Raw genomic sequence first — 24,631 nt, 5'->3', positions numbered from 1 at the left:
CACAAGTGGGTGTTTATGGAGCTTTCAGAGATAACAAGGATTGCTTAAAAGGAGGTAGAACATTTTATTAACATGCTAAATTAATTTAAAAACATTTGGTGAGAAGGTGCTGGATTGTTCTTTTAACCTGCAACGAGTGTACTGATTGCAATACCCGCTGCGCTCAGGAAACCAAGACACACACAGCATAGTTTTCATCCAAGTTAACAGTCAGCACAAAAGGTTAATCCAACACAGACATCCATTCTTGTGTTACAACATTTGCCAGACTAACTGGTGTGTTGCTTGTTTTATAGCAGAGGTACAGTAGTTGCACATTACTTGTAGAAAACAGTAAACTACCCCATATGTATCTATGAGCCAGGCTGCTGAAAACAATTTTCTCAGAATTAATGTCACCAGTTTCTTTAAAACACCACAGCTTAAAATATCTCAAATTTGAATTTCAAAACAATTTTCTGTACTTAAGATTACACAAAAAAAACAATAAGAATAATTAATTTAATTAAAAATAATAGGAAGTCTGGAGTGTGTTTTGGGCTTTACAGTCCTGCAGTTCTACACACACATTTTCACCTGCTTGGAAGAAGTCCTGTCTGCCACCAGAGCTGAGGATAATTTGGTATGGAAACAGTGCCTAGACTCAAGCAGCACCATTACGAGTAGCTTTCGGAGCAGCTTTCGGAGCTGCTACAGTAGTGAAAGGCTCCCTGCCGTTGGATCATAAGAACTAACTCCTTATTGTCACTGTTCCTTCGTCATGCGAGATGTATGCATTAGCTCAGGTACTCATACATGTCTGCGTCCACAGATATGAGTCCGAAGTACGACAGAAGGCTCAGGAACGAACGCGTCACACTCATCGCTGCCATCTCCCATCTGTGAAGGAGTTGTGTCATTAATATTTAGTGGCTCCAATCATAAAACAAGATTTGCATTATTCACAAGTCTTTACCTCAAAGCCAGTTCAAACTTGAGGCTCTCCCATGTTGTCCTCGCCCAGCGGAACACCCAGAGCTGGGGTAGCATCCCTGTCCTCTCTGCCTGAATCTTGCCCCACCCTCGCACCGCACTAAACAACAAGAGGGGCATCATGTTTATGGAACAGAAATTTTAAAAAGGTACTTCTGACATTCAGCAATACACCTAGCAATCAGGTATCCACAGCGGTACAGACAACACATTGCTCTGTAGCTGACATGTTTGGACAATGTCAACTTGGGGCAACTTGTGTTACTTGTCTTAAGTTGGACCAAGTTTCTAGAGTACCACATCATGGTAACAAGTACACTTTGTCCAACTCGCATCACTAAGCCCATGAGTATTTCATCGAACATCCTGGAAGAAACAACCCATGTAACAGTTATTGAAGTTGTGGAAAGGGCCAGGAGTGTGTTCTAACTTCAATGGCTGAATCATTTCAAAAGTTTAAAATGTCAACATGTAGCCACACAATTACATACAAGGATCATTTCTTGTTGTGGGATACTAAATGCACCTCACTCAGCAAACAGCGACGACAGTGTCACCAGCGGCCGCACTAACCTCTTGGCCATAGCAAAGTAGCGGTCCACCGGTGCTCCCAGGGCGATGTTGATGCTTCGGACCGTGTTGATGTTCCGGAAGACGAGCAGCATGGGCCGAGGCATCGACTTCAGCACCTGCATGATGCTTTCGAAGCGCTCTCTGGCCATGTCACGCATGTAGGCTGTTTCCTCTCGACTCAAGATGTTGGACAGACCCAGCTCCCGCATGTTGATGGGTCGCTGCAGTAACATCTCACAGAAGAGGAAGTACTCTGCAGTGCAAATCAGATGAGAAGTGTCTTTTTTGTTACACTCTGAAACTGCAGAGTGGAAAGCTGATAATGTAGTTGGTAAAATGACTTTAATTGTACACCTCAAGGGGAATATACAACAACAACAACAACAACATTCATTGGTATGCTATATTAAAAAGGTAAACGTTCTCACCTTTGACACCAAGTGCATTGGAATACTTTTCCATTGCGGCCTCATCTCTCAGGACTATGGACCTCCACAGTTTACAAAGGGCCACTCTGTCACTAAGGTAAAAGTTCAGTTAGAGCTGATAGAAGAGTATTCACAGAGTACTCTAAACAGACAGTCTTACCTTTGACTGAGGTATTCGTACAAGCCGTGGTCTAAGAGCACCAACTCTGCCTTGTTATCAGGACCTCGTCTCACAAGAACTGTCAACACAAAGAATCTATGAATAACATGACACGAGCTGCCTGATGATGTCAGAACCCTCTTTTAGTGTGTATTATTTTAGGAAATTATCTCACAACCTTTTAAAAGCTCCTCTTTTTTTTTCCAAACACCATCTACAACTTAAACTTTATAGCTACCAATTAATGATGTTTTCCAAGACCCGTTTTCTGTACAAACCAGTATGCAACATGGAAAGAAATTCCACCTAGATAGAATAATTATGATTATTTCCCTCCCTTTTTGATTTATTATTTATGAAGATTTGTCTCCTCTTGGTTTTAGTATTCATTAGTTGTATTTGGTGAAGGATACAGGGTGCATCTCAAAGTCAAGGAAGGATCCTTACACGTTGAATTTAATGGATATCACTGGATGCCGCCAAAGGATTCTTCAAATTCTGCAAAGGACTGCATCTTTCGAGCTGCTTCAAGGATGTGTGTATCATAAGCAACAATCCTATGCACGTGTCCTCTTCTTCTTTTTTATTGGTGGACAACTGGGCAGAGTATTATTGCCACACACTGTCATCTGTGAGCACAATGCTTTGCAAGTCTTTGCCGAGAGCAAAAGGACAGCACTGCAGATGGCGCAGTATGCTTTAAAGGCATTTTCAACGATGCACATCTGCTAGCCTGTTCCAATGTGGGAGCAAAGCTAGAAGGGGATCTTGCCTAGCCTCTGTAGGACCTCAACTGGAAGGACCCAGACCCTTCTGCAAAGAGGTGCTATTAGATAACTGCTAACATCGGCCACGCTCACACTGCCATTCTGCAGTTAACACCAAGTACGGTACCATTATTAGTTTTGGCACCATGAATGTCTGTACTAAATTACATGACGACCCATCTAAAAGTTTTCAGTCTTCAGATATTGCAGTCTTAGAGCCACAACATCCTTTTTTAAAAACAAGTTACCTTCAAACATCTCTTTGTTATTTCTGCACTGCAATATCTTTTTTATTTCTGCTGATGTGCAGTAAACTAATATTTGCTAAGCAGAAATATGTGTTGGTCCTTTCTAGTGAACCTTATCTAAAATACGAAGTATGACTGTGTCCTATTCATGCCACTGCATTTCAATCAGGAAAGGGGGAGAGACCTGTGATGTTGTAATTAATACTGCTCACTGATGGAGAGAGAAACTGCAATTGCACCAATCGCCGGTGCTAAATACTAATAATGCACACACATGTACACAAAGTACTCACCATTTCCAGGATGAGGGTCAGCATGGATGAAACCAGTGTAGAATATTTGCTCAGCAAATATTCGGATCAATTTATCTGCAGTCTGAAAAGCAAAGGTATTTCAGAAAGCGTTTGTATGATAATCCTCTGCTCTGAATATTATGTGTTTGTGTAGAGCCCATCAACTCACATCTTTCAAACTTAATCCTTGTCTTTTGATTTCTTCCACATTGTTGATTTTGCAGCCATCGCAAAACTCTGCTGTCAACACTCTCTTTGAAATGGAGAAAAAAAAGTGACAAAGCTTCAGCCAAAGGAAGGATGGAAGTCCAGTTATTTTGTCCCGTTAGTAAGAACCTCACCTTACTTGTTTCCTCCCAGAAGACTTTGGGAACATGAACAAAACTGAAGTGTTTCAGCTCCTCTGCACACCTCTCAGAATTCCTGGCCTCGTTCTCAAAGTCCAGTTCTTGAGCGAGTGTACCCTTCAAGTCCTACAGAATAAAAAGTCCAGCAGAATAAAAAATAAAATAATCAAATGTTCAGCTGAACATTTTGTCCCCAGACATTTAAAGTACATAACCCAATATATACAACTTGTTTCTGACCTTAAGAACCCATCGAAATCCAAAGCTGGGGTGCATGAACTTAACAATGTCCAGCAGGATCTCTAATGTTCTGATATCGCCTTCAAAGCGATCCCTGAGGTCAATGTACTGCACCTGTGGGAAGATTCATGATGAGGACTTTTGTTTGATATTTCCCCATTATAGAAAGTGGAAAATATGGCCAAAACAAGCGGTGTCGCTTGGCATGAAACCTGGACCGGAGTGCTCTAATTCTGCACACCACACCTGGTGCATTCTATTCACTATGACTTTTTACTTTTGAGCTCTGTGCCTGAGGGTGACCGAGCCAAAATGCACACACAAAAAGGAAATAAAACTCAGAATCTCAGAATTAACACTCACTTTCACAGCGACGGGAGTCCCATCTAACAGTTCCGCCTTATGAACCTGAGCCAAGCTCGCGGCAGCGATGGGTTCATAATCAAATGTTTTAAAAAGTTGTTCTGGGGCTTTGTTGAAGTCTTCTTGGAAAAGAGCATCCACCTGTCGCAGAGACAAATACAACTCTGAGAAATTTCAAGCTGCCCTCTTTCACCAAACCATGCGTCTTGTTTGTGTTGCAGTCCTCACCTCTTTGTACCTCCTGTTCAAGGCCTTGTCTTCCAGTACTCGCAAGGTGTTGATGTACTCGGGAGGCAAGAGGTGGTTGAAGGAACACAGACCTTGTCCAAGTTTGATGTATATTCCACCGTTCCTGAGGGCTCCTTCCACGATGCAGTCTGCTGCCCTCTGGTGGCAGGATGACATCTCAGCCAAGTAGGATGGACTGCTCTAGCAGTAAGACATGATTGTCCATACAAGATTAATGTCCACAGAGCCAGAAATTGAACACAACAATACACTTGTGTTTTTTTTTTCTATCTGGGTGCACAACAAGGGTAGAAAAGAAATGTGGAGAAAGAGGGGCATGACGGGCTGCAAAGGTCTCTGACTAGATGTATGTGGCACTTGGACTCCACAGAGATCCATCATTGAAAGTTGTTATTTACTTCCATTTGTGTTCAGTAATGTGTGATATTTCAGAGACCACCAGGGAAATTCCAACTATAGCTGGTCAAATGATGCAGCCCGTGGGGATCATGCATTTCCTTCCTGTGCCTGCTTGGGTTTTCTCCAGGTCCTCCGGCTTCCTCTCACAGTCCCCAAAAACATGCTTGTTAAGTTAAATGACTAGTCTACATTGCCCCTAGGTGTGAGTGTGTGAGCGTGTGTGATTGTCTGTATGTCTTGTGTGTCAGCCTTCAGACTGACTGGTGACCAGTCCAGGGTGAACCCAGCCTCTTGCCCATAGCTTATATAGAAAATGCATGGTGGGGGGATTTTTAAGTAATTAATTCCTTTTAAGGTGCCTAAACACTACAGATGGAACATGTCTGTTTGGCACAGTACTTTGCAAAATTGTAAATGATTTTAGATTTTTATTCTTAAAAGTAAAATGGAAATCCAAAATTTACATGGAACTTACCTCATCTAGACCACGAACTGCTACATGGGTGGTCCACCAGTAATCCACAGAGATAAATATTCCCACAGAAAGAGATCTGAGGATAGAGGGGTAAGAGAATCGCTGGGACTTCAAAAAAGGTTTGGATTTGACATTAATGTGAAATAAACAGGAATGTGATTTGTGATATTACAAGTCCATTTTGGCAACACTTAAATGGTGGTCATATCAGCTGAGGGCAGCAACACACCTTATAGATCTATTCTAATATTACTTAACTTTAAATAGTGTCAATTGTCAAATAGCGCCAATGCTTAGTCAGTTTGTGGAATTTCGATTAGCATCCAGGAAAACTCCATTTTTCAACTCAAGTTTCTCAATTAATACAGGACACATGGAGGAATTTATTGCTTGAACTGAAAACATTTACCGTTGCCAATGCTGATTGGAAATTCATATTTTAATTCAAATTTTTTTTCACATAAAAAGAAAACCAATTATCCATGAAAGGATTTTTATAAATTCATTATCAGTGTAATGGAAAACCTCAGCCCTCTGTAGAAAATAAAGGATGTGTCAGTATTAAAATTTTTATTTATTGCTCTAATATCAGTAGGGAATGTTCTGAGAAACTGGTACTGAAATCAATGATGTGAGCTCAGCACCTGTATTGATATGGTCAACAAACCTGCACAAGCGACCAAATCCTTCAATCACAATCCTCATCCTCCTTCTCTCTCTTGGTGCTGATACAGCATACTGGACACCCACTACCACAGGTACACCAACAGAGATGCCAGCAAGGGTCTTCCAAAACAGCCCTCTACGCTTACCTTCCCTGGAAGCAGGAAACAGTTCCATTGATCAAGACAGAAACATCATCATGGACAGAAGTTAATGTATTTCCTCAAATAAGCACTGGTTTTCAATTACAGGAACGGTTCACTCGCAAAGTCCAGTGGAACCTCTTTGTCCATAGAACATCTCTAGAGCGTCACAACAAAACAGTGTTGCTCCATTCTCCTAAAGAACTGCAGAAGCTGGGGACTTGTTTTAAATGTAAATGCGTGGTTGGAAAGTAGACAAAGACTGAATTTTCATTTTTTGGGTGATTTGAAGAGCTGGGCCTCTGATAATGGGGTATAGTCAACACAGATGAATAAAGACCCCGACCTCCAAATACAGGCCGGGAAAAAACACATGAGTGGAAACACTCCTGTTGCCTGACTGACTGAGAGCATAGTGTACATTTCCATGACTTTAATTTTATAAATTCAATAATACAACCATGCTATTTTCAAGAATTTGTTGCTCTATGAAAAATGATGCGGTACTTATCAAGCAGAGGGAGTTATGTAAATACATAAAAAAAAAAAAAAAAGAAAGAAAGAAAGAGTCTTCTGAATGAAGCAACCCGATACCCTCTGCAGCTGCAGGAAATAACAGCCCCGGTCACGCTATTTGAGGAAATACAGTAATCTGTGATCATGGCATTTGGTACCTGAGTGAACTGAAGGACCTGGTTGTTTGGAGCGAGGAGCCAGGATGTGGGCGTCTTCGGAGCAGAGCCATGTGATGCAAACACAACCTCAACTATGAAGAGAAAAAAAAAAAGCCACATGAGAAAGTTTCACTGCCCTGTGGACAGATCGCTGGGTTTGGGACAAACTACAAGTATGGACACGCTCTCACACATGTCACGTTCACCATACCAAATCCAATATAAAAAGCCTATAACAACCTTCAATAGCTGTTGCATTTCCAGTCATTACGCCATAAAAGATGCCTGTCACACAGCAACTGGGGCATGAACATAAAATAACTTTGGATGAACAATCATGACTCGTGTAACACTTATACATTATCAGTGCAGCGCAGACAGTATGACTTTGACTGATAAGGTATTTATACAGCCTCCAAGTGACAACACCATTGTATCCAAGAGTGTGCCAACTGTGACAGGATGAGCAGGCAGCAATAAGACCATTCAAATTCACTTCTGGGCATGTGAGCAGAAACACTGTTTCCCTTTTCGTTGTTATTATAATCTTGTTGTTCTTGGTTAGAGAACACAGTTGTTAGTAACTGAACAACTAGTGAAAATAAGAACTCAGAGTTCATTCAGAGGACACTGAACTCCAACTGGTTTAAATCAATCCACAAGGAGACAAAAAGTAGAGATGAGGCTGGAGGATCCAGGAAGAGGGCAAGAGGGGAGGGTGATGGCTGTTTACTTAAAGTGAATGTAACACCACAGAGGTATTTTCATTTCTTTTGAACACTGATATAGTTCTCTATAGTTCCTCTATTGGATCTGACCAACAGTCCAAAATCCAAATATGTTCTGTGGATAATATAAAACAGAGAAAAGCAGAATTAAAGACTGAGAATTGTTGCATGTTTGCTTGAAAAAATTGTTTGGTTGCTGATAAATATTAATTAGTGGACTATTTATGTACAATGTCATTTATTCTAAAACCCTGCCCCTTTATATCAAGCTTGATTCAAAAGACAGGCACAGTGTTGAGCAACGGCAGAACGTGAATGTGTGTGTGTGTGTGTGTGTGAGTGTCTGTGGGTGGGGAGGGGGGTCTAGATCAAGGCCAATATGTCCAGCCGTGGTACTTTGTTGTTTTTGTTCGCTGTCTGAATCTGAGGGACAAAATGTCTCCAGTGTTGACAAATTGATGTACAGATAGCAATGATGTCAGGGACCTGAGCGCTGAAATATCAAACAAACTCTGTCACTCACAAACGCAGCGCAACCAGCCTGTCGACTGCGTCCCATCACCACGATGCAGTTCACAACACTGAACGAGGAGGAAGAGCTGTAGCTGTTGTTTAGATCCACAGTAATGTTATGAGAGTGTGTCACTACCAGCGCTAACAGTGGAGTCTTGTGTACAAGCACGCTTTGCTGTCTCCAGCCGAACTTACAGCTGCCAACAGTAAAGGGAAATGAGAACAGCTTAGCAACAGCGTCAGCAACATCTTTTCAATGTCATCACACATGCAGTTTGCTTTTTTTGTTTTTGTTACACAAAATACAGCTTCAACTCTTCTCACTTTGCGTTAGTACACTGGTAATTGCTGCTTGCATGGCCAGCTAGTTACAGTTAACGTTACCGTAGCTAGCGGTCGGTCAACCAGTTGACTTAAACTAACGCCATCAAACAGAGCGATAACGATTAAGAAAAATCGTTTACTTACCACTCTGGTCGTCTCCCCTGTCATGATTCTAGGATAAAGTTCTGCACACGGTAATGAATTAAGGTCCAATGTCAAATGTCCTTCCTGTTAACAAAGCGCCGACAACTGGTGACTCCTCCTTCATTAATCAGGAGCTTCCCACTAGCATGCTATTGGTTTAGCCAAAGAGCAAGCACGTGAAAGCGAGAGAGTGCACGCTCATTCATGTACTTCCGCTTTCGTTTAGATTTTGTTCATTGGACAAATACTTTTTCGGGGGTCATTTACAGCCTTTTATTGTGAAAAGGCCTGTCAATTTTATCTGTTCAGACGCTCAAAAATATGGAGCCTGGAGTGTGCCATCGTAATAATCAGCGTTCACAGTGTCGAACTATTAATCCTATTTATTTAACTGATTTAACTTATTAAAACAATTTAGCTGTGAATACATTTTATTTATTAGTCACGAGTTATTAGTAACCAGTTATGAAATTGTTATTAATATTTTTAAAATGACTAAAAAAGGTAATAGAAGAGTTGTTTAATATAGTGTTAATGAACTTTTTAAAAAATATTCAGCCTTGATATGGTACATTAATGAATTAATCATTACATTTATTTAATCAGTTTCCTTCTGAAAATACATTTGTTTCGCTCTTATAAAGTAGAGCAAGTCTCCTGACACCTATTGGCTGGATAAATGCTGCTGACCACGTTAGAAGATGTGACTTTTTGCTAAGAATAACAGGTGATGTATGGAGCTAGAACGGTCATTTTTTATTTTGCCACTGAAAGTTTAGTTTACAAACAAAACATGACCTGAAAAAGAAACTGTATCAGAAAGTTGTACTGCTTGTTTTTAATGCAAGTGTTACAATGCCAATGTGTCCTTTGTCAGCTTTATTATTATTATTTTAGTTATTATTTTAGTCCTATAGTGGCCGTTCGGGCTGAGATATATCTTGATATGTACTCTTTGGTAGGAGGTACCTAAATGATATACGAAGTGGTTCGAGGCATGCCCTTGTCCTTTGATTGTACTTACCCTACTTGTTATTCGTGTGAAGTCAGTAAAATCGCCCCACACAGTATGAACTAAGGTATTTTATAAACTTGCTTTTATTCTACCCAAATACACAATAACATGGACTGTAAACCCGAAAGCCATTGCCTGCAATAGTAAATGACGCACCTACACGCAGATGGGCCTGTTACCACAGACTTTCCCACATGACATATTACTGTAGAATTATTTCTGTATGACATCATCTTACATCAGTTATGTCTCTCTGGGTTCCACGGTCCTCATCGTAAGCTTTATGGAAAGTCGTGGTAAAAAAAAAAAAAAGCAAGGGATAGGCTAGGATAGCTTTAGTGTGAGTATTTTGGTGAGATTTATGTTTAAGATCTAATAAAGTATTACAATTTTAAAAACACGTCTTTTGTGCCTGTCGCAACTGCGTTGCTGTCAGCGTGCACGATTAATGACTATGTCAAATGGGACAGATTTAGCAACAAGGAAACCGGAAACAAGGATCGGTCTACAAAAGAAAGGTTGTACAATTGCACCCTTACACAAATAAAACGGATATACATCTAATATCCACAACAATAGACACTAAAAAATAGACACTAAAAATAATCATTGGGATGATTAGAGATTGTATGTAGTGAAACTGTATTTCTTAAAACGTTTTTATAAACCATAAGAGCAATTCCATTACGGGCTTTATTTTGAAGGCAACACGGAAAATTTGTGTTTTTCATCTAACAGGCTGCATGGTCTACCGGATGCAGTAGCGACCTGTGTCGCTGCAGTGTTGCGCTTTCCTGTTTACGGGCGGGAAGAGCGAACGTAGCTGACTGTGGAAGCTGCTGGATTTAAATTGGCAGCACATTTCTTTGAACTGTCCTCGATGCCGGTGGTTTACACGTTTTAACGATACATGGGGCATTGCGAGGTCTAGGGGATACGTTTTAAGTGGACCGTTTCTGTAAACTAACGGGATTTTTGGAGAGTGTAGGGCAGATGGAGGATCCTCCTGCAGATTCTGGCGGTGGTGCAGCATCGGAGGGCCCCGTGGTGCAGGTGGCAGATATCTGCTGGCCGACTGGGGCGCTCCCTCTACGGCTGCTAGAATGGAAAGTTAAACCGGGATCTCTTGTTAACGTGGACTCCGTACTAGCACTGTGTGCTCCCGTACCTCAGGAGAAAGAAGCAGAGGCTGCCAGGCTGCCAGAGAAGAAGGTGAAATCGGACCGTGCTGGAGTGGTCAAGGAGCTATGCTGTCAACTTGGACAAGTCATACCTCCCGGGTGAGTCACTCTGCTTGCTATAGCTAACTAATGTTTGCTGACCTGCTCCCTACCTGGAAAGGCTAGTCTTGGTACCTTTTTGCCCGGTACCGACTTCACCCTATGTGTAACGTTAGCTAGCTAACGAGCTAACATTGCTACACAGAGTGGCTAAGTTACAGTTAGCTTGTTTGCTAGCCGTACTCCAGCCGTCACTCACAGCATCGCATCAGTGTAAAGCCAGTCCAAACAAACAAGGGGACTTTGGCCAAAACGTTCAAAATAAATGTATATTCTTTTAGGTGACATGTTTCTCACTTGTTAGTTGTGTATTTTTAACATCAGTGCAAAGAAAAAAATAATTGTAAGAAAAATGTAAGGAATATTGTGTGACTTCCTGACCTTTCACTGGTTCACGTGTAGTTGCGCTCATATGCAAAATAATTTTCGCTTTTATTTTGAAGGCAAACACATGCCAGTTGTTTTGTTATATTTGCCTTGAGGAGGCTGTCCTTCGCGTGTGTGTTCAGCCTGTGACAGGTACAGGACCGGCCCAAGTCTGCCGTGGTTAATTGGAGGCAGTTTTATGACGATTTATTCTGCCTTATCCAAAAATGCTATCAACCCGTGAATCGATAGCCGTAACCTTAACCTCCACCTCGATAGATGGCTCATATCGACATAACGACCGACGTTTGCTGTCCTGTTTTATTTCAGACTAACAGTACTAAGTATTTTCTGCAGCTGCTTAGGACCCAGTTGTGTCATGTTTTAATTAGCATTATTTAATTCCACTTGTTTCTTTTGTACCTTGTTTTAAAGTTTTCCCCCTCGCCAGTAGAGTATACTTAATGTAAAAAGCGCACTTTGTGGTGAATTACAATTCAAAATTTTGAACATACCTCATATATCTGAGAAACATTTATATCTCTGATTCAAAACCTAAATCATTTCCATCATGCCTCAGAAGAAATCCTTGTGCTGCCTTCAAATGCTATTTGTGAACTCCTGCTCCTGACTTTGGCGATCCATGCTGCTTGTTGTGAAGCTAAAATGTCCTCAGTCTGAATTAATATTAAAAATGGAACATGTATCAAAAGTGAGTGCTTTTAAAAATCACGTGAAACCAAAACGCTTCGATCTGTAGGAGCAGAACAGGAAAATTTCCAACAAAGCAGTTGCCCAGAATAGTGAAAGGTTGGCTGTTTGTAATGGTTTTAAAAAGGTTAGTAGCAGCTGTTGTGTCTGAAATCCAAAGCAAAATGACAATGTGTTTACAATGCCAAGGTGCTCATCACTGTGAAAACAGACCTGTTTAGTTGACTCGATATACCACTTGTTTTCTAAGTAATAACTCAATAATAGCGTTTGCAAGATACTGAAAACAAATCATTAACATCCAGTTTTAAAGCCCACAGCTAATGTGTGAGTTTCAAGTGCTAAAACATGTAACATGTAATAAACTTCGTGGATACTGAGACCTTGCAAAAACCTAATGTTCATTTGATCAGAATGCTGCCAAAATTGCTGGCATTGTTCAACCTCCTTCTAATTTTCAGGGAGTTTTGTATTTAGAAGTTTGAAGAGGTTAATCGAGTTGCTGCTGTGTAGAATTTTCATGTTGCAAGTAGTGCATCTTGCTTTATCGTGCTATGTTTCCTTGCTGCCATTCTCCGGACTCTCACAGTGCATGTTTGATGTGAAAGTGCGTGGCAGTACGCTCGATCTTCATGCCTCCTAGGTTTCCAAAATCACATGACCAGCTAAATATGTCATGGCTGTGTTGTTTTGTTGGCAGTTAACATACTGAAAACATTTGGGGGCCATGCAACCATCCTTGTTTTGTATATCATTTTATTATCAGTATTAAAAGAAATCTCTCCAGAGTAGAGTGTGAGTGTCAGAGAATTGATGCTGTGGGATCGATCCACCCAACACTAATTTACACCTTCTTTTTTTTGTCCTTTTTTCCAGGGGAGTCATCATCAGAATAGAAGAATGCAGCCATCCAATCGTGATGAAGGGTTTATGTGCTGAATGTGGCCAGGACCTGACTCAGTAAGGAAATACAAACTCACTCACGTTTATATACTTAAACACTTTTTGTTTTTATTTTCCTGTTCGTTCTCGACCTGATGTGTTTGACACTTTTGCTCACACGGTAACATTCACGCAGCACGCAGTTTATTCCGTGAGCAAAACAATTTAGAGCTGATTGGGAAGAGGTCTTTTGAAAGGATGTTACATTTCTGTGCCATAAAACTGACTAAATATGCCTGACCCAAAGTGTTTGTGCTTTATTCTGTATTATCTGGTACCATCAGGGGGCACCAGAGATCATACATAGAGAGCAGAGTATAACTTAGTTCATAAATTAAGTGCTCACACTCTGCTCTCTCCCTGCTATCAGAGTTGTTAAAATTTCAGCCGTCAGTTAGAATCCATGACACACTGAATGTATTGGAGATTTTATTGATTTAAAATGTCTGTATGGTATTATTATTATTGTCAGGTAAATGTTGCATACCATGTAATGATTTTGCTAACTGGAATAATTTCTGTGCTCTCTTCGAATATCATATCAAACCAGTGATGGCTGATTAAGTCGAACAAATTTTAATTTGCATGTTTGTGAAAGCTGATTTCTTCACAGTCACAGTGTGTTCGAGGACCTGAGCAATGCACAAACCACAAAATACATACTCCCACTCTCTTTTTTTCCCCCTCCCAGGCTGCAGAGCACAAATGGGAACCAGCAAACTCCCATCTCCACAGCAACAGTCTCCATGGTGCACAGTGTCCCCGAGCTGATGGTCAGCTCCGAGGTGAGTTATGTGATGGAGATACCTGGAAGACTGGGCTATAGTGTACGACCTGTATGTGCGTGTGTGTGCATTGCATTTTGGAGTACGGTACATTGCCCCTAATCCTTGCAGGATTTTCCAAGATATTATACTGTGTGTGGACTGTTTTTGATGGTGCTTATATTTTGTGACTTCAGATTTGATTAATTTTTTTATACAGAAAAATGTAACAGTTTCCCAGGGACTTTGAAGTATTTCAGGGTGGCAAATCTTCTTAAAAGTCATTACCCTCATCAAAAGCACATCATTCTCAGCTGACACGAATGATAATAACAGCCAGTTTAGATCGAGGTTTCCAGAGACAGACAGTTTTAAGTTATGAAGCAAATGTGTGACCAGCTGCTGGTAAATACTTTACAGTGTCAGTGGTGGATGCAGATGTTTGGTCAGTATTTTTTTTTCCCCCTCCCATATCAAGGCCAGGGTATCTGCCACTGCCAACTTTATCACCCTTTTGGGGCAATTAAATACAGCCCACTACCCAACACACACATGATGTGAGCTTTAGATCATATGTGAATTACTTTTAATAATAAACAATCATTCCAACAGCAAGCAGAACAGCTAGGCAGAGAAGACCAGCAGAGACTCCACCGGAACAAAAAGCTGGTCCTGATGGTGGATCTGGACCAGACACTGATCCACACCACTGAACAGCACTGCCAGCGTATGTCCAATAAGGTACTATTTCACCCTGCCACTCTTCTGTACTGTCATCACTGTGAGCTTAGTGTCTGTTGCCTTAATAAATTATGTTTTATATTCTCCCACTAAATGTACTCAGTATATGAAACAAGTGTTTAAACAAACATGCTGCAGGGTGCTTCCATTTTTATTGAACTAGTGTAAGCCTGATGCCAGTCCTGTATGTAGTATGTAGCTTCACAAACCCCCTCCCTACACGCCCTTAACGTTTTTTTGAAAACCAAGCGTGGGCCAGATGTGAAGGTGTGAAGGTGAGAGAGGAGCCAGGGTTTGGGCTTCTCTGTAAAGCTTTCCTCAATAGAAGAGGCTGTGTGTGAAGTACATGTTACAACTTGCACAGCGGCTCACTGTCAATCGTTAGAAATGAGATCTAGTAGCAATTTTAGAAATCACTTTAAAGTCTGTAGGCTTTTGCTGTTGTTTTAACTGCAGCCTTTATTCACAATTGCTCTGTATGCATATGTGGAAACCTAAATCTTTGGATTTTTTTTTTTTTTTAACTAAATGTGTCATAGTTCAAACTTGTCTATTTTCCTCCAGGGTATTTTCCACTTCCAGCTGGGGCGAGGAGAGCCTATGCTGCACACACGGCTACGCCCACACTGTAAAGAGTTCCTAGAGAAAATTGCAAAACTCTATGAATTACACGTCTTCACATTCGGGAGCCGCCTTTACGCGCACACCATAGCAGGTAATGGACTCATTGTCTTACATTTCATTTGGACTTTTCCCACATTGTAGGCAATTATTAGATAAATCCACATGTTGTTTTTTTTTTTAAATTACCCTCAAAATGCAATGGTTTTGGAGTGTGGGGAAACTTGTACTGCCTGTTTGTGACCATAAGAGGGAAGTGTCTGCTCATGTGTTGTGCTTCAGCCGATATTAGGTGCATCTGACGTCTCCATGATTCGTTTGCAAGTAGCAGGGGTTGCAACATTTTAAAATTGCATGTGAAGCCATTTAATGAATGAAAGTTTTAACAGGTCATCTGACAAATATTCAGATACACAAGACAATTCTTCCATTTCCATTCTCAGCTGTGTTTACTGGTAGCTGACTGGTGTCCAGCTGGTAGCTGACTGCTGTTGGTTTCCTTCTATGTGAAAATATTTCAGTTTATGATTCAAGGTTGAAATATATTGAAGTGTAGGTAATGTGTTTATAAGCTGTCTTTTTTGGTATGCAGGCTGCAATCTTTCATCACACCTGTATATAATAGCAGCAGCCCCTCTCCACTGCTGTTTTGCCTCCACATGATGAAAGTTTAATGCATTTTGAATTGGATTTTACTCGTGGCCTTGGTGCAGGGAGGTCGGCATGTTTCAAAGCATTCCTCAAGCGATTGACGTCTTCAGTTGTGGTTAAAGGAGACCCGGTTCTCTTGTTCTGCTCCTGTCTGAGCATTCATCAATCTTTGTTTCTTTTTTGGTATTGTAAGAAAGCCTGAAAAAGAAGTAAATACTGGTGGAAAAAAGTAGTGAAAATGTCTTAAGATATGAGAAAATGCTAACTTCTGTCTAAGGAGATAGTTTTATGAATGTGACCTATAAGTAGTGTAGAAATAAACTCTTTTATCTTCCTTTTTTTTTTCTTTCTTTTAGGCTTTCTGGATCCCGAAAAGAAGCTTTTCTCTCATCGGATCCTTTCTAGAGACGAATGCATTGATCCTTTCTCCAAGACGGGGAATCTTAGGTGGGATTTCACTTCTGCTTAAGATGATAACTAAGTCAGTTACTGGCAGTTTAGCTTGTTTTTTTCTACTGTGGACAATCTGTCTGCATTGTCGTTGGCTGTAGACAAACACAAAGACTTATGAAATCTCCTTGCAAATAAAAAATTGATGGAATATATAAGAAATTGAAGTGCCCCTCATGTTTATTCATTGCAAAACACACAATTTGACTGCACCCGCAGAGAGATAAATAATGGCCTCACAGTGTTTATCTGTCAAAAAGCTCAGCGGTTTTGCTAGTGTCTTGTGCGTGAATCTCCTGACAGGAATCTCTTCCCCTGTGGTGACTCGATGGTCTGCATTATCGATGACCGAGAGGACGTGTGGAAGTTTGCGCCCAACCTCATCACTGTGAAGAAATACATCTACTTTCAGGGCACGGGAGACATCAACGCTCCTCCTGGATCGCGGGAAGCTCAGATGGAAAGAAAAGGTACAGTGGCTGTACATTTTTGACGAAATGATGTAGTTGTAGAAAGACCCTGCAGCCACAGAGTTGCTGACAGTTTATGCAACAACTGAGGGTCAAATGGACAAACAAGAATGCGCTGTGAGTAGTTTCCAGTTCTGTGCACATGAGAGAGGCACTTTTAGCTGAAGTTAACAAGCAGCTCAGTCCAGTGGATTCACTGATTGTTGTTTTTGCTGCTCTCAGTACAGTACAGTACAGTCTGTGCCTCTGGTTCCATTTTTAGACCAAAATTAGCATGTATATGCAGCTTTATTAAACAAGGAGTGAACCCACTAAGAATAGACCATCAGCTCTTTTCACATTCCCAGTAAAGTTAGTCTTTCTGTTTTTTGTTTTTTGTTTTTTTTTACCATTATGTGTCACGTTCTCCGTACCTGAAAACAGGGAACAGCGGAAACTAGCAGATCGTATACCTCATCAGACTGCACCCAGAAGTTAACAATTCTTCATCAGCAATGTTCTGATTTAAACGTGTCTTTTTTCTTTTTCCTCTGGAGCTGATGATTGAAATGGATAAAGTGTGAGACATCTCATTTCCTTCCCATCTCTGTTGAGAGCTGTAAGTGCACAGTGTAGTGCATGGCTGCAGACATGGAGACCAGTGACAATTTAACAGAGGTTACATACCTTTTGACATTTTCACTTTAGGCCAATTATTAATCTACAAGCATTTTCATTCAAACATCACTTTATCCACTGTTGCATGCAGAACGGTGACCAGCAGGTGAGAGTGATGTTTGGAAGTATTTTGATGAAATAAACAATATGAATGTGTAGTCAAAGTTATATAATGCCAACCTTGCGTATCACATCACAGCTGCTTATACTAGTGATTAAATAGTTGTGCATTGAACACAAAGGTAAAACAGCAGAGACGGATAACAGTCGGTCTGTCATTACCTCGTTGGCGAGCAGCGTCAGCATGTTGTTGTGATGCCATCAGGACAGAGAAGATCAGACAGCTCGTCCCCAAAATGGTGACTGGAAATATGCTCCAGTTAAGCTTGTGGAGGGAGGTGGATTCCATGAGCTGATGACGTTTTGTTGAGTCAGAGCGCAAGCTACCATCACGGAGAACGGCAATAAAATTCGTGAATATTTACGGAGCTAATGAAATGCGATGGATAAACACTGTAGGTCCTCAGTGAGCGCCACAGCAATCCATCAAGTTCGATAATTGCAGGCTAATGGACAAGGAACATGAATGGGAAATTATTATTATTTAAATTTACAGACTTGTTGTATATTATCCAAGTGATGACTTTTATTACGTTCCTCCTTTATTACGTCCCAGTCTGGGCCCGGACAATACATACTCATCTATACTGCACTCATAAGCAGTCAGCATCCTGAGCTCACATGATGAGCTTACACACCTCTATCCATGAACCTTATCATGAATTAAAAGTACCTGTCACTGAACAAGGACAGATGGTCTAAAACCTCTGAATGTCCCCCCTGCCTTGAACTCCTCTCAAAGGCACACTGTTATTCTCTTCATTATTACAAGAGGAAACAAGCTGCTTGGAGCATCCACTGTGTCTCCTTTGGGGCTTTTGTAGGTCCCCTTTGTTTACACCCACTCTTGGGCTGTCACATCAGTTAATGATAACTCCTGGTTGTACCGATCCCATGTTACAACAGCTGCCAGGCGCAGTAATGGCCCTTATGTTGATGATAAATGTCAAAGATAGAGTAGAGAGTATGTTTCGTGGTTAAAGCACAAGCGTCAATTTGCCCAAAGCAGATTTGGTCCAATGCAAGTACAGATATTGAAATGACATTATTAGCCTCAAGCAACTCTTGCAACATATTTACATTTTACACTTACACATTTTACATTTAAAAGATTTTGCTAAATCAGCAAGAAAGCGTTGCCTTACATTGTGTCAAGCACCTGGAGAATTTTTGCAACATGTTGTGACTGAGTAGTTCACTAACGTCATCATTTTAGTTTTCGACCTGCATCCAGTGTCTCTCAGCAGCAGCTGCTGGGGAGTTGAGAGGATAGCAGCTGGTCAAACTTCCTTCTCCAGACTCACGGACAGCAGATATTTACTGGACCAGAATATTTTTCGTGTCAGCTCCATGGGAAGAAATCATCAGCGTTTGTATTTATTGATTGATTTTGTTTTCTAGCCCATGTTATCGAGTGAGGGGAACGTGCCGCTCACAGACACATTGGGAGCTGATTAATCAATATAGCCTATGGTTAAAAGTTAAAAATATATGTGGAATCGATTTAAACAGCTACCTGTGCAATCACGCATCACTAAAGTTGATGAAAATGCACAGGGACAGGGTCTGTGTTTACCATAGAGACTACCTAAAAGCCTTTCTCCAAAGCATAAATTTCTGTCGACCGACAGAACCTGACATAAATTACTTGGGAGGTGAAGCAATACACAACAACACAGTGTTGTTTAACTTGAAACTACATTGTTGATTTATTTACTCATTTTTTTCGGGCTTGGAACCAAAATTCAGTTCCACATTAGAACCAAATCCAAACTACAAAAAAATCTGGTATCCTTAAAAAATGTGAATTTTGGTTCTGCCTTCCTAAAGGATTAAACTGTGAATAATTACAAGAATGTGGCTTCTTTCAGTATCTGACTACGCTACACGCTAGTGCATCCATGGGTGTAGGTCACATCGAAGAACTGGAATGGATGAGCAATAGTGCAATTAAAAGTGCAAAATTCCAGTGACTCCTAATGCTATTGATATAGAGTTGGCTGATGATTTTATGTGGGTTCATCAAAGTGACTTGTGATCATCCTTAACTCGCACCACCTGAATCATTTTGTTCCATTAAATATTATGCCACATAATGTATATATACGGAGTCACTGCCCTGTATATTGTCAATCTTGTCAGTTGAATGTCTATAAAGGCTTCTTACCTTCTTGTTTTTGAGAATGTAGTAAACACTGCAGAGCAGTTTTTGGCCCACAGTCCAATTCGCTGTATTCGTATTTTGCAGACTGGCGTCCACTGGCCCGTGTCTGCTCTGGCGTGCCCTGCCTCTTCAGATTATTTATCTTCACTCTCCTGTGCACGCAGCCCTGTGCTTCTGTGTAATACAGAACACTTTTTTTAATAGGCCAGTGTATTATCACTGATGGAGATGTATATTATGCAGAGATAACAAGTACATCTCTCTTATTCACAAATGACAAAGTACATGGAAAAGACAAAACACAGTTCTTCTTTTCAAATTTGACTGTCTCAGTATCTTGTTTTTTGTCATTAACAAGTTTTTACTCGATTTTATTTCACGCTCAGAGTCATATGCACTGGAGTGACTCAGTGTACCCCAAAGGAAACCAAGAGGTATTTGTCAACAGGGCCACCCCTGCTAAACGTTAGGAATGTTACTGCTAAGAGGTTTATAATCATATGGTCACAGACCTTTCAGAATGCATTAATGCTAAGTACATGATAAAAAGGACCATAACCGTCGCTGCTAGTGAAGTCATAAGGTGTCAAATAGTATTTGAGGTTGAAACTTATTTTTCTAAGCTGCAATGCACACACACCATGATAGATCATTTAAAAGGTAATTTTTGTTGCTCATATAGGTCTGTTAAGTATGGAAACTAACAGAAATTTGGAGATGGTTAAGTCTAAATTAGAACTGAATACATAAATGAATTATACATAGATGGATTATGATTATACAAAGAAATATACATTTTTGCATTTCTCTAACTTCCTATTAATTGTTTTAAAAAATGAACAGAAGTCAGTGCAGTACTGTCATGTTAGTCATCCATATACTGTCTCCTGCTGTTGCATCACTGTATACATTTTTGAAACACTACATGCTAATGCTAATAAAATTAGCTAGCAAAAGCTACTTAGATGTTCATATACACCAAGTTTCTATTTTTAACTTTCTTCTTATTAAAGGCCATCTTTATCAAAAAAATCTTTATTGCACCACCCTTTACATTTTGCAGATGTATGTGGTTTTCTTTCTTTACATAATGTTATGTTATTGATTGATCTTTATTATAGTTGTTAAAGGACCAAACAAAAAAAACTGAACTTAGTTTGCTGTCGTTGTCAGCCTGCTGGCTGAAATGCTTTAGCTAATGGGGCAGCTGTGGCTCAGGAGGTAGAGCAGCTCGTCTGTTCATCGGAAGGTCAGTGGCTTAATCTCTGGCTCAGTCTGCGTGTTGATGAGCTGGTCAGCAGCTTGTGCCGTGTGCGTGTGTGTGTGTGTGTCTGTGTGTGTGTGAGAGAACAGGTGACTGGTGCAAGGGTTGTAGTGCGCTTTGAGTGGTTGGTAGACAGAAAAAGCACAATATAAATGCAAATCCATTCACTGTTACAAGATTTCTATAATGGTGTTGGAATGATTAACATTACGTGTACTGGCCAGTGTAGTTTGGAGAAGTAAACTGAGGACAATAGCAAATGTGACTGGTTATTTAATATTAAACACGTACAAACTTATGGGAATCGTACTGCCACCATGATCTTTTAACTGTTCTTACTGTTACTTCACCTGTTGATTCAGATGCAGGTTTTGTATGTGAACATGGACCTGCTTTTATTGGCACTTTATTCATATTACATATTCTCTTTTAGCCTGACAGTCTTAGCTTATTTATTATTGCTCTTATTTATTTGATTTATGGCTTTTATCATTTTTTATTTACTGCACTTCTCGACTGGTGGCATATGTGAAACACTATTTAGTTTTTTAAGTAGAGCATAAAAATGACAATAAAGAAATCTATTTATCTTTTGGTGAATACTATGTGATCACCTTGTCTTGTTCCAGCAGGAGGCCCGTCAAGTGGATCAGCAGAAAGCACAGAACCAGTAGGGACACCTGGTGTCGACGAGCAAAACAATGGCCCCAAGAAAAGGGCAAAAGACCTCAACATTTCTGGAAAGGAAGAGTCCACAACATCTCAGTCTTCTCAGGGAGTACCAACAAATGAACGGACACATCCCACCGGGGTTGTGGAGGATGCATCAGGACAGGGTAAAGGGCCAGAGACTGAGTCAGAGTCAGTGGGGTTGAGGGAAACTCAGGTGGGTGACAGAACAAATGATAAGGAAGATGATAGCAACAGGACACTGGTGACACGAGAGGCACAGGACAGTGCAAACTCATCAGCACCAAGTCATGAGTCCAATAATTTGGACTTTGACCTTTCCAGTGACAGTGACAATGACTCCATTTCAGAAAAACCTCCCTCTTCAGAGAGTGATAGTGAAGGCAAGTCTTGCCAGGCAATGAATTCTGAGCAGGAAGGAATCACACAAGAGTGTGGTGATGGGGATAGGGTCAGGAAAGGGAACAATAAAGGTCCAAGTGATGGAGAAACCAGCTGTGATGCAACAGAAACTTCAGGAGTTGTTCTTCCAGACCCCGAGCTGGGAAATGGCTGCTCAGATAGGAGAGAGCCAGAAACAGAGTCCCAGAATAGTGAACAATCTGGGGTCACCATGGGGGAAGAGCTGCTGGACCAGAGTATGGAGGATGAGGAGGAGGAAGAAGAAGAAGCTGATAATGACGAGGACGATCACTTGATCTACCTGGAGGAAGTGCTGGAAAGGATCCACGCAGAGTACTACACACGATATGAGGCCTACCTGAGGAAGGAGGCTTCTGAAATGCCGGACATCCGCAAGATTGTCCCGGAGCTGAAAAGCAAGACACTGGAGGGTACGACGATAGTGTTCAGTGGCCTGTACCCAACCAACTACCCCATGGAGAGGACCCGTGAGTTCTACCATGCCAAAGCACTGGGAGCCAAGATTGGCAAGGGTCTGCTTCTTAGCTTGAAAGATCCCAATCGGACAACGCATCTCATTGCTGCCCGAGCTGGTATGTAGAAATTTATGGATGCTATATATGGTAGTACCATTGTCATTGTCATTTCTGACATTGAGTTTATTCTTTTTTAATGTTATTGATCTCAAAAAGACTTTTTAACATCCTTTGTACTATTTTTCCGATTTTGAGAACTGAAAGTGGTGCATATTTTAATTTTGTTCTTTTTGCTGAATATGGTTAAGGTATTTTCTGTTGCTGTGTGCTATAACCATTCATATCTGATGCAAGAATTGTTCTGCTATTGAGGCAAAAAATAAAGAAGGTTTGTTGAAATGCCAGTCTTACTGATATATTGGCAGATTTTGTGTCCAAGCCTTGTCAGAAGCAGAGATACTGTCTTCACCTTTACTGTATCTCAGAGATCAGCTTTTATAGGAAGGTGTGAGCCAGTGGAATGAGCTCTGGTTAATGTACTCCTCAGTGGTGTGTGGCCTGAAGACAGACCACCCCTGTTTATCAAAGAGTTAGTAGGCTAACTGGGTAGTCAGAATAAAACATAAACATCAGATATGTTAAGGACCCTGAAACTTGTATTTTCCTGAAACGTTAATTTCCACAGTGTGCCAGCTCACACACACAGCCATGAGTGTGCCATAATGTTACACTGAACTGTTGTCATTGCTTCCCATTGTGGACATCAATAGTCCCCACCAGTTTCCTCCAAGCATGACATTTCCACTCATTATTGTTGTATTGTGGGAAACAGATCAAACTGTTCAGTAAATCTGAAACTGCTGTGGTGAGTTTCTATGTTCTATGTAGCCCATCTGACTAGTAGATCTAGATACGGAACAAGCTTTTGTTTGCCCTAATCTGATCATTATATTTTATTTTATTTTTTCAGCTCGTGAGCATCACTCCCATTCACAGAATGTTAAACTCTCACACATGTTTCTTATGTTCGCTTTGCATTCAAAATGAACGTCAGCCTCACCTTTCTCATGTCATCAGACATCATTTAAGCATTGCTGCTGGAAAAAAATCTTGAGGGAAAAACCGAAACTGCTGTCACCTCTGAAGCAGAAGCACTTAGATGCTTTTTGTTTGTAGAGAGTGATGAGAAAACGGAACACTTGTATCAGTGAAGTGAAAATACAAATGCATTGAATGGCCATTGCAGAAACATGCAGACCATACGTACACATCATAAATGGGGTTTCATTTTCATGAACATCTTAAGGATTATAACTTCTGGGTGTAAACCTCGGATCATTTTGTTTTTGGGCACCTCAACCAGTTGCTGGTCCGGACCTCGGTGCTCCTCACCGGTGTGCTTGTTTTGAAGTTCTCTTGCGAGCCAGTGGACAAAAAAATTGATTGATGCCACTTTAAAACTTAATGCTTAAAATTGATTTCACCATAGTTGTCTTGAGACAATTCTTTCACTGTAATTAGGCCTTCTTGATTGACAGAAACACAGTTTACTGCTTTCTAACATTAGAGAACAATGTGAATGCTGGCCATGATGTTTTTCCCAAATGGGAAGGACTTCAAATCAAACTGCTGGTTAAAAATGTATTATAAGGAGGTTAATTTTGCAGCTGTAAGCCAATTATGCTGAGGCTGAAAACAATATACTGCCTTGATGTGTAGAACTGTTGTTGGCAAAATATGGTGTTTATTAAGCATCTTTTAATGTGCTTTTTATTACTGTCAACAACTGTCAGTGCAGTCTACAGAAATGTTTGTTGTGTTTTCTTACATTTTCTAGTAGTTCAAGATGAAAATCATTTAGATTAGAAAATTCTATCTGAAAAGCACCAAAAGTGCATTCATGGCTGTATTGCTGCCAACCAAGTTTACCATCTGAAAAAAGGAACAGGAAGTAGCACTATTGCCTTGGAAGCCACTCAGGCTGAGAGCAGCAGGTTGCAATCACTCAGTTTTTTACATCAGGAGGGGAAAATCAGCCATAGATGGAATCCCAGCAATATGACTAGTATGTCACTTCGTCTGGAAAGAGCTGCTGAAAATGATCATTTGGTTGATCAGCTGTGCAGCTATACCAGAAAAAGTGC

The 24,631-nt window shown here is 40.7% G+C and overlaps 2 protein-coding genes across 10 annotated transcripts in view; one reads left to right on the top strand and one right to left on the bottom strand.

Annotated features, from left to right (window-relative positions):
* Nucleotides 1-43: 43 nt before the first annotated feature.
* adck5 (aarF domain containing kinase 5) lies at nt 44-8,857 on the bottom strand. Of its 3 annotated transcripts, XM_046417637.1 has the most exons (16): nt 8,704-8,829; nt 8,246-8,432; nt 6,995-7,086; nt 6,182-6,331; nt 5,515-5,590; nt 4,620-4,820; nt 4,392-4,532; nt 4,029-4,142; nt 3,783-3,914; nt 3,611-3,694; nt 3,442-3,523; nt 2,134-2,212; nt 1,974-2,065; nt 1,546-1,798; nt 956-1,072; nt 44-879 (listed from the first exon to the last, which is right to left on the bottom strand). In XM_046417637.1, exons 2-16 carry the CDS (start codon nt 8,279-8,281, stop codon nt 777-779), a joined length of 1,752 nt encoding a protein of 583 aa, XP_046273593.1. In that variant the 5' UTR covers nt 8,282-8,432; nt 8,704-8,829; the 3' UTR covers nt 44-776. The 3 variants fall into 3 exon arrangements, with proteins under 3 accessions (XP_046273593.1, XP_046273595.1, XP_046273596.1); XM_046417639.1 differs by lacking the exon at nt 8,246-8,432 and having other exon boundaries at nt 8,704-8,857; XM_046417640.1 differs by lacking the exons at nt 6,995-7,086; nt 8,246-8,432; nt 8,704-8,829 and having other exon boundaries at nt 4,620-4,815; nt 6,182-6,244.
* Nucleotides 8,858-10,457: 1,600 nt separating this feature from the next.
* ctdp1 (CTD (carboxy-terminal domain, RNA polymerase II, polypeptide A) phosphatase, subunit 1) overlaps nt 10,458-24,631 on the top strand; it is a 63,193-nt gene continuing 49,019 nt past the window's right edge. For 3 of the 7 annotated variants that reach the window (XM_046417284.1, XM_046417290.1, XM_046417289.1), the window contains exons 1-9: nt 10,460-10,998; nt 12,952-13,035; nt 13,709-13,802; nt 14,394-14,522; nt 15,087-15,237; nt 16,151-16,241; nt 16,548-16,714; nt 20,851-20,904; nt 21,552-22,604. In XM_046417284.1, coding sequence (XP_046273240.1) covers nt 10,712-10,998; nt 12,952-13,035; nt 13,709-13,802; nt 14,394-14,522; nt 15,087-15,237; nt 16,151-16,241; nt 16,548-16,714; nt 20,851-20,904; nt 21,552-22,604 — 2,110 coding nt within the window. In that variant the 5' untranslated portion in view covers nt 10,460-10,711. Of the gene's footprint in view, nt 10,999-12,951; nt 13,036-13,708; nt 13,803-14,393; nt 14,523-15,086; nt 15,238-16,150; nt 16,242-16,547; nt 16,715-20,850; nt 20,905-21,548; nt 22,605-24,631 lie in introns of all 7 variants that reach the window. The other 4 variants (XM_046417287.1, XM_046417288.1, XM_046417285.1 and 1 more) reach the window with 4 other exon arrangements.

This window comes from Scatophagus argus, chromosome 17, assembly GCF_020382885.2.
Source record: "Scatophagus argus isolate fScaArg1 chromosome 17, fScaArg1.pri, whole genome shotgun sequence".
Lineage (NCBI taxonomy): Eukaryota > Metazoa > Chordata > Actinopteri > Scatophagidae > Scatophagus > Scatophagus argus.
Note: the sequence above shows the minus strand (reverse complement) of the source record. Positions and strands in the feature narration are given on the sequence as shown.